We start from the raw sequence: 15,453 nt of genomic DNA on the forward strand, positions 1-15,453 counted from the left end.
CTGCTTACTGTGCATGATTTCTGAATAGTTTTTATACCACTAACGCCTGCTTGCTGTGCATAATTTCTGAATAGGTTTTATACAGACACATCAGAAATTGACCAACCGTTTCTATTTTTGAATTAATATGGACGTGGGGTAGTTCTACGTTTTTGACAGGGAGACATTTTGCAAGCACTCGGTCTACTCTAGACATTTCTGTTACGTTCTTAAACTCAGGAGCTTGTAAATCAGGCCAACGTAGCGGCCATTTTGGATTGGACTATAATTACCGTCGCTACAGCCGGACGACCACTTTCAGTTGAACCACATTCTTTTGAATCCGACTTGGGGTCCATGTTTGATTGGGGCACCTCATTCAGTGTGGCGTGTAGCCCATGCTAAGTTGTTTTAGATGTGGACTAGCTGGTGCCCCTGTGGGATTTCAAAGTGAATTGAAATTGTATTTATATAGCGCTTCCTACCCCTGATGAGGCATCGAAGGGCTTTCAGTATAAAACTACAATACATTTTGCAGCTTCTAAATTGTTATTTTAGGTGTAGGCTATCCAAAGAAGACGAAGAGCAAAGCCCTCAAATTTCCTAGGTACATGCACAAGTGGCTTAACCGTCTAAGTTTCCTTCATGCATCTTCATGCATGTTCAGCAAAATACTGGAACAGGGCAGGTGTATTGGTGTGTCCAGTCTTTGAGCGACTCGATCCCTCGCTACGTCAACGCAAAATGATCCTCGCGGGAGCAGGCAGCTTGGAAATCAAACGTGAATGGCTAATTCTTCAATATCCATTCGAAAACTCCTGCATCAAGATGACTCTGTCCCCCGAGAAGTCCAAGTCCATAGTGACATGAACAGAATCTATCACCTCTCTAGACCCCTCTTTGGCTGTGGGCACACAGGTGAAAGTATCTATTAGCAAAAAGTTGTTATTCATCACAGCTATGACCTTGACTTTGTGGAGAAGGAGGACAAACCATGTTTCTTGCTTAGCAGGGGCTTACTCTGGCCTGCCATGTTACCTCTCAAAGAGCAATCATCTTATCAGACCTTAAATAGCACCACCTTCTTCAGTTCCTTTCCATCCCTCCACTCAAGTCCCCTATCATCTCCTGCCCCACCCCTCCAACTGATCACACACCTAAACTCCCCACAAAACACCATTGCTCTGTCCTGTGTAATACTCCCATACTATGGATAGATGGAAGGCATCTTCATGCATAAGGTTCTGTCTTCCTTCCATCTGTCCAGTCCTCCTTTGTGCTCAACTGGTCCCCTGTTAGTTTCCATTTCTTCTGTCACCCTAGGTGCTTTGAAGTGACCTTAGGCATACTAGTGGATGAAAATAAAAAATTCAAACTCAAAATAGTTTTGGCAAAGAGGTGTTAGTACTGCTGGACAAAACGATTGCACTGGTATTATTACAAGAAGGACAGCTGTGTTGCAGTTTTCAATGTTAAAAGTTGCCCTAAACACCTGGGACTGTGTAATTCTATGGCTATTGCACTATCTGCGTAAGAAGGATTTGTCACACTTACCGTGTAATTTGGCATCTGCTACGTATTTTACATATTTCAACAATAAAATGTTTCTAGCGCAAGCAAATCAAATTAAATGCTGCATGTGGAAAGCCACTGAGATTCTAACACTTTGTAACAGTTAATTGGCTGGTCAACTTTCACTTCATTTACCGCTTTTAGATTTTAAATAGGTGACAATTTTGCCATGATGGTGTTCGCATCCCCAGTTGATAGACTGGATGAATGACTTTGTTTGCAGATGGAATCTAACATTACATATTTAAATGTAATTTCAACAAGATGGACTCACTATTCCCTCTGTGTCCTGAAAATGTTTTACTAATATGAATTGCAAATTCTTGTTGAAATATGAATGATCCCCAAGCATCAGCAGGGCAGTTTGATTTTAGAAGAATCCCAAACCTCACTGTAAACACAGAATAACACAAAACCCAGCTACGGAAGTGAGTTTTTTAAAGCATGTGGGTGCCCATAATAAAACAGGCATGCCCTTTATTAATGGGAGCATGTACACGTTGGTTTGTTTTCCATTGAAAGTAATACTTTATGTGTTTCATAGATACAATTACACTCTGAGAGGTAGGAAGGGGAGTGCTTAAAATGATGCTCATGTGCCTCTATGAAAGACATAATTATCGTTATTGCTGAATAACATGTTGAAAAGGATTTCTTGAATATATAGTTTCTTTGTTAGGAAACCACCATAATTCCATGCTGTTAGGGTCCCTTTTGTACGAAACCAATGTGTTTTAAATTACAAAATAGCTATACAAATAACTACAAAGTGGACCACATCATTTGCCTTTAATTGCATAAAATGCAGCATCATTTGCCTTGCTTGAAAGGTTAGTGGTTTCCTACTCCACCATATGAACATGATTACTGTCTGTGCATTGTGCTGCGGTTCACATCTCTGTTTACATGGCACATCAGTCCTCTTGTGTGCAAACTGATGTATCAAAAAGCCTTGCACAATCATTCTTTACCCCAGTGACATGTCTTTAGTTACTTTGCTTCTGTTCTTTAGATTCATCAACAAAGAATGCTGATAGCTACCTCTCCCCCATACTTATTTGGAGCCCACTTCATGCTTCGCTTGACACCTCTCTGAAATCCTCAAGGCTCCCTAAAGTGCTGGTGGACTCTGGACACAAAGCAGCTGACATGCAGCTGTACTAGAGCATGCGCACTTCTGTGGTCTGCCTTGGAGGGCACTCCCAAGCATGGCCCTTGTCTTTTGAGCCTCCACGATTTGTGGAGTCAGGTGTTTGTGGTGCTTGATCCACTGAAGTCAATAGAGGCAAAAAACTTTTTGGAAAGTGTCAAACATTTGCACTGACTGGCATAATGATGACATCACTGCAAATGATGTCACAAGACCTTTTGCCCAAGGGTGACGTCATGGGAAATGTCATTACATGACATAGAGGCCAGTTCAGAGTAAAATGGTAAATGGGCCTGTGGCTTCCGGAACAGAAAACATCATGAGGACTGACATGACAGAAACTGATTGACTTTCGAGCACTGGGACCAGCCTTGTCCTTAATAGCATGTCTTCTTCCTCTCTGGTAGTTCCTTTGTCACTTTTGGACAAGTGCGTCTTGAACTCCTGGATACTGCTCTCAGCTCCTGTATTCCACTCCTCTCACATTTCAAGGCCAATATTCCTACACTCAGTGCAGGACAAGACACTCACCGCTCTTTGTTTGTGGAAACTCCTGACTGCCCACACAAAACTAACTTTGTGATGGACATTGGACACATATGCATTGAAAGGATAAATTCATTTTTTGTCATGTGATTGATTTGTTTGTGTTGTTAAATGCTACCCTCTCTGACCTGGAGAGACAGTCAAAAGCAGCCACGCTAGATACTTCTAGCGTAACCTCTAAAGAGCATCAGACTTCAGTCATTAACTCCAGGGCCGCATCTTTTGATTATTTCATTGCACAAGGTGGATTGGCGCTAATTTGGTCTGGTTGTCAAGTATGCATGGAAGAGAGCAGCAGGCAGCATGGTTCCTAGGCGAGGGAACAGCAGCATGAAGGCAGAGACCACTTCTGGGTGTAGTGTACACTCGGTCCTCTCCTTCGAGGAAGGATTCCCTACCTCCACCCCCTAGCCTCCCTTCTCGGCTACTGTTTCTCCTCCAGTTATAAGGGAAGCTATCATAGCTGCCAACTTTTCAGTTTGCTTTTGTGGGGCATTTCCCTTTCTACAGTTTGATTGTGTGACATTTCCATTATTTAAGTGGAACTCTTTGAGTTACACTTTATCACAAGTCTTACAAAGAAGTTGTATCTATGTCATGTGACTAATTAAAGAAACTAGCCCCGTTTGTGCAAGATAATGGCAAGAATGGGATTTAAAGAAGCTGCAGCATTTTGAAGTGCCTGTGCGACGTCACCGACCTACTTCTGTTTTCGAACACAGTAGCCTTGGAAACATTTATGGTGCAACAGAAAACAACATATGAATCATGTGTAGGCATTATGACTAATGTGCTGAGATCCTCTACTATGCCAGCACTACTCTTGAGTACTTTGCAAAAGATCATGTGACATATTCTATTGAGATTGTACATTTAAACATCGAGCCTGTCCTGAACTCTTCTAACAAGACTCTGGAGAGACTAAATAATTTGCATTTCTCTCTTTATGGCCGAGTCAGTATTATTAAAATGCTAATTTTACCAAAGTTTTTATATTTATTCCGAACCATACCACTTTTGTTTCCGGCATATTATTTCACAAAAATTGACAGAATGATCTCTAGATTCTTGTGGGGGTATCATCGCTCTCATCGAGCGTTGAAATGGTGTTTCTTGCCCAGGCTAAAAGGGGGGTGGGGAGTCCCTAATTTTCGGTTGTATTATTGGCTTATTTCTTTAAGATTTATGGGTATACTCCTCTTTTCGGATATGGTCACTGAAGAATTCGCTTATCCCTCAGTTTATGAACTATTGTTAGGTAAGGCGGCTCCTCAATGTTTAGTCAAAATTATTGAACCCAGTTATTATAAAAAAAACAAATTTAAGATTATTTTAGCCTGTGCTACAATTTGGCGACAATTCAGGAAAAAAATACTTGGTCTGGGTGAAATTAGTTATTATTCTCCAATACTTAATAATCTTGCCCTACCTTCTGTTTTTCATGATCAAATCACCAGAACATGGCTTCACTCAGGAATACAGATTTTGGGAGATTTATATGAAGAGGCTCAATTCTCTTCATTTTCAGCTTTTCGAACTAAATACGGCTTACCACAGCATCACTTTTTTAAGTTTCTTCAGATTCGGAGTTTCCTAGAATCAAAAGGTCTTATTAACTCCTGTGTGAACTCTAATAAGATATTAGTAACTATTAGGAAAGCAAAGAAAATAGGCCCAGTTTATCAAATGATTATTAATCAACTTGAAGATGATTTATCTTCTGTAGAGAATAAATGGCAAAGGAAGCTAGATTTAGTAGATATCGATATAGGAAGATCAATCGATATATCCATGAAGGTACTCTTTAATGGATCCCTCCAAAGCCAACATTATATGTCTGTCTTCGATCTTTATTATTCTCCCGTTAAGATAGCTAAGTGGAAGGCTGGCGGTGAATCAAGATGTAATCGTTGTAAGGAGGCGGATGCGGACTCTATCCATATGTTTTTTAAATGTAAGAAACTTTTCCGTTTTATTATCGATACTGAATTTTTAATTAATAATAAATTAGGGATTGGTGTGAAACTCTCTCCTGAACTGGTAATTTTTGGGGTTCAAGCAGATCAGTCTGGGATAAGACCTATTGCTGAAGAAGCATTTCTGTTTATCTGTATGTCCGTTTTCCGCTTTTGCATTACTTCTCGTTGGATTGATAATGAACCCCCAACCTTTCATCATTGGCAATGCAAGCTACTCTCTATTTATCATATAGAAATGGCTATGTATAGGCTTAAGGGGATAAGGAAAAAAAGGCAAGGATCGAAAATTTGGGATCCAGTCACCAAATGGATTTAAGATGCTCCCCCTATTTCTGTATTTTTGCTGTCTGTATTTTATTTATATTATGCTGGCTTTTTTCTATATTGCTCAATGTATGACTGTTTGTTGAAGCAAAACTTTAAATAAATTAAAAAAAAAAAAGACATATTCTATGCAATAATCAGCTAAAGAAAGTCTGTCTATTTCACAAAGACTCTCGCCCTGAAACACATTTGTCAGCACCTGACTGGCTATTATGCCAAGGACCTGTGGTGTCTTACTGTAAACATCTCAGTTAACATCTACCATCCTCACAGAACTATGACACACCCATTGGATACAGAAACCTCTGACACACCTCTTACACATATACATACACTTCTCTCACCTCCTTTCTCCTCACTACATCTGCAGAGACTCCTGACATAAATCATCACCTCTCCCATCTTCACAGACACACAACACACATCTCCTGGCTTCCACTCTGCTCCTCTGATTTCTCACCTGAATCTACTTTAAGCTTAAAGGGTAAAACAAACAAAATGTCCTCTCTGAGTTGGTGAGCTCTGTTTAGGTTTATCTGTGAGCAAGCAGAGCCCCAGAGATTTAGGGACTCATGTCAGACTTAGAATACTAGTTATGAGGAAGGAAAGAAAAGGTGACATCTGTTATCTCTATTCTCTTGTAGCCTGCACTTGATCAGAGCACCGTTGTGCATGGTGTGCTCGGTGACTGGGGCCCATGTCATTTCAGAGTGGAAATGTGAGGGTCAGGAAATTGTGGCTATTTAATGGGGCCTCCATAACCCTGGTCTGACTGTCTGAATGTCTGTAGCCCAAGCTACCTGTAACCAGGATTAGAGGGAAATACCTCATTGGTGGCTGGGAGGTGGGGTAGTTCTTGACTAGGAGGAAGGGTGCAAAGATTCCGAAGGAGCATAGAACAAGGGTTGTGAGTGGACAGCACAAATTGTGTTTGTGAATCAGGGGCACTAGTGGAGTCAATGCCTGGAAGAGGCAGACAGGGCTAAGGTTCCTGCTACAGCCTGTTTGTGTCACCATGATTTTCTTGTAGGAGAGATCTTGAGGAAGGCTGCCCTTAGCTAAACACAGCTATTGAACATGATTGGGGCAGACTTTACTGTACTGTACTAACTCATAATGTGCCCATGACCTTGGCATCATATAGTAAACTAAACTGTTACGTATATATCCACATTTGTTGCAACACTTTATATTTCAAATGTCCTCACTTTTGTTATAAGGACCTATTTGACTGTAGTTCAAGTAAATATTAGGTAGGTTTAATATATGAAAAAACTGCATTGATACTATATGTGTTTACAGTTTGAATATTGTTCAGTATACCACATATTTCTGTATGCGTGTTTTCTGTCCATACACAAGCCTGCATGTCAAGGTGATCAATGAATTTATAAACATGAATCCATTTGACAGTGTAATGTAATGAACAAATGTGACAATCAACTATATAATTAAACACAAATTATTGAACACAGAGATTGTGTTGCGTGTGACGTTCTTTATTGAAGTCATGCTTTATAAATAATTTTAAAGTCCTCAATTTGATATGAGAAAAATCATACAAAGCTAAAGGCAGTTACATGTGTTACTATAAAAGTGTGGTATGAGATATAAATTGAACCAACCATGAAGACGTCTAATAAACTGGAGTAAATTGCTGGGTGACACGTTTCTGAGCTACAAATGAAATTTCCAGAGAGTATATGTAAAGATATCAGAGATTCTTATTCTTATAGCGAGTGCTGACTATCAGTGATACGCATAAAGGTTCCTGACAGATGGTTCTAGCCATTATCAATGTATAAATGCTGTCCCCCATTAAACCTTGTGTGATCTATTTCTAGAAGGCACCCAATAGTTAAAATACCCAGGTATGTTGAAAGTATTTCGTTTTTTAGTATCATGACGTGGCCATAAGCTGCACTGCACCCCGTCAACTTGCAATTTCACTGAGAGACTGAGAGGATACATATTTTCTGTCTTGTTATGAGATCAGGTCAGCCTTACAACAAGGCTGCACCCGTGCAACCCGTCTGTGTGATGGACTTTTCTCACAAGAAGGGCCAAGTTAAGAGGAGACACTCTTGGGCAGCTGCATTCCATGGTGATCTCAGATCTACATGCAGATTGGGTCGCCAACATTCCAAGAGAAAAATACTGGCCATTTGTTGTTGTTTTAAGAACCTGAAAAAGCCCGGACTTGATACTAATTAGGAATTTAAACAAAATGTTATGTATTCATTTGTAACATGACTTTTCTGTCTGAGTTTATTTTAATTATTAGTCAGGGATCGTTAACGTAGCTCAGGAGCACATTTAAAAGTTCTTTCTGTTTATATTTGCTGTTTGACGTATGTACAGATAAGGGGTAATACTGGTCAGGCTGAGAGTACTGCAAAAGACTCTTAGAGATTGGGGCTCTAAATTGCATGATGCAACGTTTTAGTGAGGCACCAACATTTTAGAAGAGGAAAGTGGGAACCTAAAAAAAATAACCGGGTAAATGTATTACTCCTATTGACTTCTATTGAAGGAGAGGCAATTTCAGGTGGGAGACAGTCAAAATAAAGCCCTCTTTGGTCTAAAAAAATCTGGCGTCCCCCACCTGAATAGGGTCTACTGGTAATTATTACGTGGACAAACGCCGACATGCGCTAATCTAACTTTTAATGGCAGAGCAGGCATATAATAGATTTATTTTATTTATTTATTTTTGCAATTTTATATAGCGCTGACATGGCCCTAAGGCATCAGGGCGCTTTACAACAAGCAGGAGATAAGTGTTACAGCGGTTTACATTAATAGTAATTAAACTCAGACCATTACTTCGGTGGGTAGAAAAATCTCAAGTTTCCGAATTCCTAGCCTGAGAAGATCATGCAGACTATTTTGTTTTCTTTCTATTTTTGTACTAATAGACCTGCATAGCTAATGGAATAAATAGCATTATTAACAATGATGAAAATTGATATTGATGCGACTAATGAGAACTGTGCTTGGCATATTTAGTAAGAACAGTATGGCACTCGATATTGCCCTAATGTTTTTATTAGACAAATATAAAAAAATATATATTGACGGGACTAAACACAATTCATACAATATACAGTCATTGGTATGGCGTGTTCGTTTATATAGCTTCCATATTGTGCCATAATATGAAAGGGTGTCGTATATTTTCGGTGTAAGTTTTCAGTATTTTTTATTTGTTGTTCAGTTGGTATGGTCTTAAGTCTTTTTTCCATTTCATGGGTCCAAGTAGACGCGGTGTGGTCCCTCTTTCATTTCCATGACTCGACGCCGCTCTTCCTCCTCCTGCCGCGGTGAGTCGCTGTGACGGTAGCTCCCACAGCCTCAGAGCTCTTCCGGGTTAAAGGTCAGTATGCGCCCGGCTGCTCCCCGCCTGCTTCCGGGCTGCAGTGAGTGAGTCCGCAGCGGGCCATGGAAAAGGAGTAAGGGATCCCGGAGATTAGCAGACCCTGCCCGCCCGGGGTAAGTAGTGGGAGCCTCGGGGGACAGGCTCAGCGGTCTGTTGAAGGAGGACAGCACTGTTGCCTATGTAAATCATTGTCTAGACACTCATGGAAGGTTACTACCCCACCCAAAAATGGACCTCACAGCACCCCACCCTTACCATTCAGGGGAGGACATTGCCGCATCCCAGTCACCACACAGAGGAACTTAACACCCCTCTCTCTTTACAACTAGGGGCCGCACTAATCACAAATGTGACACTGCAACGCCCTTCTTTTAACGTTGAGGCTGTGAGCTACTGCACCTCTCTGATCACAAAGGGAGACCATACATCTCTCCTTCTACGCTACTAAGGGCCACAGTGAGCACAAAATGACCACAACACAGCCTATTATTACAGATGAGGTAATGACAATACTGCACCCCATTCAGCACAAAGAGGAGCAGCACGTCCGAGAGGCGCAGAGTCTAACATAACACTGTACTGCACACCTTTCAGATCAACGGGGCCAACATCGCACCCTTCTCTATTCAAGGAGAAAGTACATTACATCCTGTTCACCACTGCACTACTTTTCACCACGGTAGACGTCACAGTGCACCCATTTCATCACATTGGGTTCACACTACATTGTAGTCTTCACAAAGGGTTTACACTGCTCCCCGAAAGACCTTCCTGCATCGTTTTCATCACATAATGTTACTCAATAGTTCCCATTATGCCCCATTCACCATAATTAGGCCCCCAGTATAGTAACCGCACTGTGTCACTTTATTTAATAAGAGATCGAACACTTAACCACATCTAACAGAGAATAACCTGCACCCCACTCTCCTCAAGCAGTGACCAAATTTCGCCTTGTCACTAATGAGGCACCACATGACATTTCTTCACCTCCAAGCGTTCCTTCACAAAACCCCGAATCAACAGTATATGCCATACTCTAAATATATGGGCATCACACCACACTGTAACTCTCATTCCAGAGAGGGACTACACACAAGGGAAACCCCAAGCTCAAACGCACTGCTTTAATATCAAATGGTCTTTGCTGAACTTACTTTATCACAGAAGTCAACCACCCGTCACTTCTTCTCCAGAAAGATGGACCACACTACACCATCTGTATGCAGGTTTCACACAGCACCCATGCATCAGAAAGATTGATCATACCGCATGCACCACAGCTAGGAACCACTCTTGTGCCTTTGTACCAAAGCGGCACAACAACGCACCTTTGTACCTTAAATGGGGACAACTGCTTCCTGGCAGCACCATACTCCATAAACGGAGACACCACTGTACCTTACTAACTTTATATGCCCATCTCACCATAAATAAAGGCTGCACTGCACCCCGTCCTCACTACAAGACACCCTGCACCACAAATGTACCATACTACAGCACTTCATAAGCCCCAAAAAAGAAATGCTCCACCTTTCTCAACACAGAGAGGAATTCATTGCACTCCTCATTGACAAGTAAGCAACTTACATTCTAACCCCTGCTGTAAACGATGTGAGCCGCCTCGTCTCTCTACACAATACCTTGTATATCACAGATCTGTTGCAAACTCCAAATCCTCATCTTCATGCACTATTCTGTGTATGTTATTGTGTTATTGTGTAGGGGGGGCGTTGGCTAAAACAGCATTGAGAGATGTAGATCTCTCACTGCTGTTTTGATTCACGGGGGCATACTATTGACAGGGTGTACTTGCTTTGTTCAGCGAAGGATAGTTTGTAGTGGTGGTGCTTGTGAATGGTCAGTTAGATTGTGCTCATAGAGGAATGTCCCAGTTAATAGTGCTCCAGATTAAGGGATGAGCTACATGACGTGTCATCAGTGAGTTTGTATACTGTATTGATTTTGTTCAGTGTGTTACCCAACCTTCTTCGCCGTCTTCTCCTATTCTGGCTTTCTTCTCTCACAGACCACATAGCTTTCTTCATTACAACACACTATGCAAATGCAAACTGTTTAACATAAATATACACTAGAATAATACATCAAGTGCATCAATATTAACGACGGAATGATAGAGGCTCAGTGATGGAAAGGAGGCAAGCTGAGGTTGGAGGACCTGTGATAGAACAGAGACATGCTGCAGGCCATGTGACGAAACAAGGGCATTCCAAAAGACCTGAGCTGGAAATGTGGCATTCCAGAGGCCCTGTAATGGAACAGGGGCGTGCCAGATGCTGTTTGAGGGAAATGAAGGTTTCTGGTGGTTCTTTGAGGGAATGGAAGGGATGCCGGTGGCCCTTGACAGAATGGAACTGAGGTCAGGGGCCCTTGGACTGAACGGAGGGAATGCTAGAATCTAACTGAGGGCATCTGGGGTCCCTTCGATGGGAGAGAAGGGGTTCTGGAAGCCCTTTGATGGAAAAGGAGAGATATCGGTAGCCCTTCGATGGGATAGGAGAGATGCTTTAGTCCTGTGCTGGAATAAGACCTGGTGCTTCTGATGGAATGGACAGGGGGCTGAAAGCCTATGATGGAATGAAAGAAATGCTAGAGTCCTCTTCCGTGGATGTGATGTTGAAGGTTTGGATGGAATTAGAGGGATGTTGATGGCCTAAGATCCAATGCAAGAGATGCTGGTGATCCTTCGGTGAAATGGAAAAGATGCTGGATAGCTTTTGTTGAAATGATTCTGGTCCTTGTAGTGACAATGAAGAGATACAGGAGAACCTGTGCTGAAATAGAAGAAATGCTGGATAACTTTGGTGGAATTGAAGTGATGCTGGAGACCCTGTGTCGTGTGTATGGTTATCTCTATTGTGTGAACCAAACCAGAAGGCAGCAGAGAGCTGTAGATGGTCAAAGTCCAGCATAAATTCAAAAAGTGGTATGAGAGCTGGTTTATGGACTGCTAATGCATTGTGGTGTAGTGTTCTTTAAAGAGGTGTGTCTTCAACTCTTTCCTAAATTAATGGGGTGGGTCTAATGAATACTGGGATGCTGTTGCACACCTGGGATCATAGCTGGAAAAGGTATGTTACCTTGTTTTTTAAATTCTTTTTTACACCTATTAGTCTGCAGTTGTTGGAGTCCTGTGTGTGTCAGAGATAACGAGTTTGTCTGCAAGATAAAAGTTGGTACTCGTTGTGACGGGTTGGTAAATAATGCAGCTGATTTTGAAAGTGGGGCAGGCTTGTGGGGAGCTGGGGGGGGGGGCTCAATGGAGCTCCTTCAGGATGAGAGCTGATGTGATCTTATTTATTCGAACCCTGGTGAGATGTGCTGTACTTAAAGGGTGCCTAGGAGTCTGGGAGGCCACCATCCATATGTGACAGTGCAAATGATTGAATAGTGGTTCTGAAGTTATTTTCTGGAAGAAAGTGTTTCAGAAAGCTAGTACAGAAACTTTTTTTGGGGCCGGGGGGGGTGGGGGGGGGGGGGGGGGAAGTGTTCCTGAAAGATGACTTTGGTATCCAAGGTGAACCCAAATGATTTGGCTTTCACTGAAAGTTGATTTTCAATACCATCAAAGTTCATATTTATGAGCCAGGTTTGTATTATTTCCTGGGTGGTGTTTTTGGCAAATAACAGGAATGTCTGTTGTATTAAGCTTCAGGTAGGTGACATTGAACATCCAGTTTTGGATGATGTGCAGGCAGTGTTTTAGGTGTTGGATGCCTGGCGCAGAGGTGATTTTTTTTAGGTAGAGGTGTGTACTATCAGCATGTTAGTGAATCTCGATGCTGTTGTCTCCGTATAGAGGCTAAAGAGGACAAGGGGTAGTATGGAACCATGGGAAACTCTGCAGGTGATAGGGAATCCTATCTGTGGTCAGATGGGCACCATCTACAGTGTGTAAGATTGCGGTCTCTAGGTTGCAGCGTGGTCTGAAGCCAGATTGGTAGTCATACAGGAAATTTTGGAATAGATGCAGAATCCGCGTGTGAATGCTTTAGGTAAGGGGCACTGTCGTACATTGTAAAGTTCGGGGCATTGAGTTTATTCATAGGTTCTGTGGTACTGTAATGGTCTTCAGTGGGATGTGATAAATATGCTGTATATTCTGCAGTGATGAGATGGTCATGGTGCTGCAGTGATACGTCATGTACTGTGTTGAAGTAGGTAATGTGGTCTGGGTAGGGTTATGATATTACAAAGCTTGTTGATAAGAAAGCCGTGGTAGTTTTGGATGGGGCTTAGATTTGAAATGGCACAGATTTGATAAGGAGACATGGATGAGTTTAGGCTATGATATGCATGGTGTTGTGTGCTGGGATACGGATGGTTTGTGGTCTGGTTAAGGGACGTGAGGTTGTGAAAAACTGATAGTCTGTCAAAGAAATGTGATGAAAGCATCTGTGTAAGGAGTGCATTTTAGCTCAATGGAGAGTTTAAGGAATAGTGAATTAGTTACCTCATCTACTGGGATGAATACTCGAATTGGGGAGGCGAATAAGATTCCCTGATGAAAGTGCTGGGCGAGGTGACCATGGTACCTTTGTGGCAAGAAAGTTTGGCTGGTACTTTCCTTTTTGGATGTCTGAATATGAATGCTGCACTTCTGGTGAAGAAGTAACTCTTGGCGTTAGACTTCAGAACTACAAAACAAAATGACCAATTCTTCATGGACAACCTAAGCCACAAGTACAACTACATTATCCATAACCACAAACCTCTTATTTTCATATTCAGTCACTATTGCCCAATTTGACCTCCTCAGAGAAGGTAATGATTTGCCTGTATTCTTGTTTCCCCTTTTTTTGCTGTTATATAATTTTTATCTTAATATTTATTAACAAGCACATTTTGCAGCATGGTAATGGCTAGCACATTTCTGAAGTGGAAATGTGCTACAGAATGTCAGATTGGGTGGAGATTTAGCAGTCAGGGAGAGGCAGATGAGAAGAGATGCAAATGGTTCAGAGATACTAAGCTTTCAGCTGTGCCCGGAGATGAAGTAACGAACGGGTTGTATGCTGCAGCATTTAAGATGTTCTTGTCTTGCTGTGGTCATCTGAATTATGAACTGTTGTCTTTCATGTATAACTAGGTGCGTCTGGGTCCCTTCAATGAATGACTGAGGATGGATCTCATGTTAATTGGAGGAAGAGGCAAGATTTTCCACTAATGTCAGCTTATGCCTGTTTTTTTTACTTTACATTTTCTGTTTAGTTTACCTGTGCTGCCCGAGGCTCCTTGGACAGTTAATGCAGAGGGAAAAGAGGCGACGCCTGGATAACGAAACTGCAGGGAGTGGAAGAAGGTAATGCGCTTAAGCTCAGTTATTGGATGGAATAAAGTGTTGCGGGTGGGGTCTCTTTCAGAGCAGCGATACTGTAGCTGGACCCAGGCCCGTCTGCCTTTCTTCTTATGTAAAGTGCGTTTTCTTGTTGTTTGGGGCTTTCCCTCTTGTTTCCCTGTTGGTTTACCTTTAAGAACCATGCTGATGATTCAGTTGCATTCTCTTGTTATACTTGTGCCTCACCTAAATTGGTACTGATCCAAGTAGAACATCAATACAAGGTTTATTTTTTCTTTTATTAATCTCTGTAGTGGTCTTTGTCCAATTTTGTTGCGTGTTCCCCTTTCAAGGTCTAATTGCAGGTCTTTGAGCAGTCTTGTAATCCATTTTATAAACCTGGTCTTCCCACCTTGTCAAACCCGCCCGTGGTTGAAATAGGACAGAAGCAGGACGGGGAATCAGAATTAAAGTGCTGGCATTGCAATTTGGGTACTAAAAATGTGGTTTTATTTCTGAATCAAGCAACTCTGAACTTTGCAAGACCTGAACATTTGTACTTGCTGCAGGCAGGGTGTGTGGCAATGTTAGGAATTTTAACTAGTGAAATTCACTGTGTTCTTTCTCCATCACATCTCTGCTTTTCTACCCACAAAATACTATCAGTACTTTGATGCTGCCTTTGACGTGGTAATAAGATCAACAATGAACATTCTTCATTCCTTTAACCATGTCCCTATTCTTTCTTCTCTCCTGGTCCCACTCCAAATTCTCTGTCTACCTTGATAGTTTATGTAACTGTGCCATTTTATTCTGGATTTGATCAAGTGGTTAACATATTACACCCAGTATTTTGTAGCGGATGGCTCTCGTTGATAGCTGCCATTTTAGAAGATGGAAAGTAAAGGGTGAACACATGGGTGCCATGTACGTGGGACTCCCTATCTGAAGACACATACACCCTACCCAAAAAGTGGTTAGTTAGTAATTTTACCACTTGCCTCATTCCTTTTCCCACAATGGTCTGTCGACAAAGGACTTTTTCCACCCAGGAGAAGTCGAGAAACTGAGGCAAAGGAAAGAATAAGATTGAAGAAAAATAGGATAGAGGAAAAATAAGATGTAAAAAATGGGGGAACGTGTAAAGAAGTATGAGTCAAGGAATAGGAGATGTAGGTGGACTCATGTTATGTTTAGTCATTGGCTTTTGGGGCTGAATTCCTTA

The 15,453-nt window shown here is 41.7% G+C and overlaps 1 protein-coding gene across 1 annotated transcript in view; it reads left to right on the plus strand.

Annotated features, from left to right (window-relative positions):
• Positions 1–8,905: 8,905 nt before the first annotated feature.
• Positions 8,906–15,453, plus strand: part of DPP9 (dipeptidyl peptidase 9) — a 75,164-nt gene continuing 68,616 nt past the window's right edge. Inside the window, exons 1-2 of the mRNA XM_085639220.1 lie at positions 8,906–9,042; positions 14,162–14,252. Of these exons, the coding sequence (XP_085495346.1) occupies positions 14,197–14,252 (56 nt within the window). The 5' untranslated portion in view covers positions 8,906–9,042; positions 14,162–14,196. The remainder of the gene's footprint in view (positions 9,043–14,161; positions 14,253–15,453) is intronic.

This window comes from Triturus cristatus, chromosome 12 (assembly GCF_964204655.1).
Source record: "Triturus cristatus chromosome 12, aTriCri1.1, whole genome shotgun sequence".
Classification (NCBI taxonomy): Eukaryota; Metazoa; Chordata; class Amphibia; order Caudata; family Salamandridae; genus Triturus; species Triturus cristatus.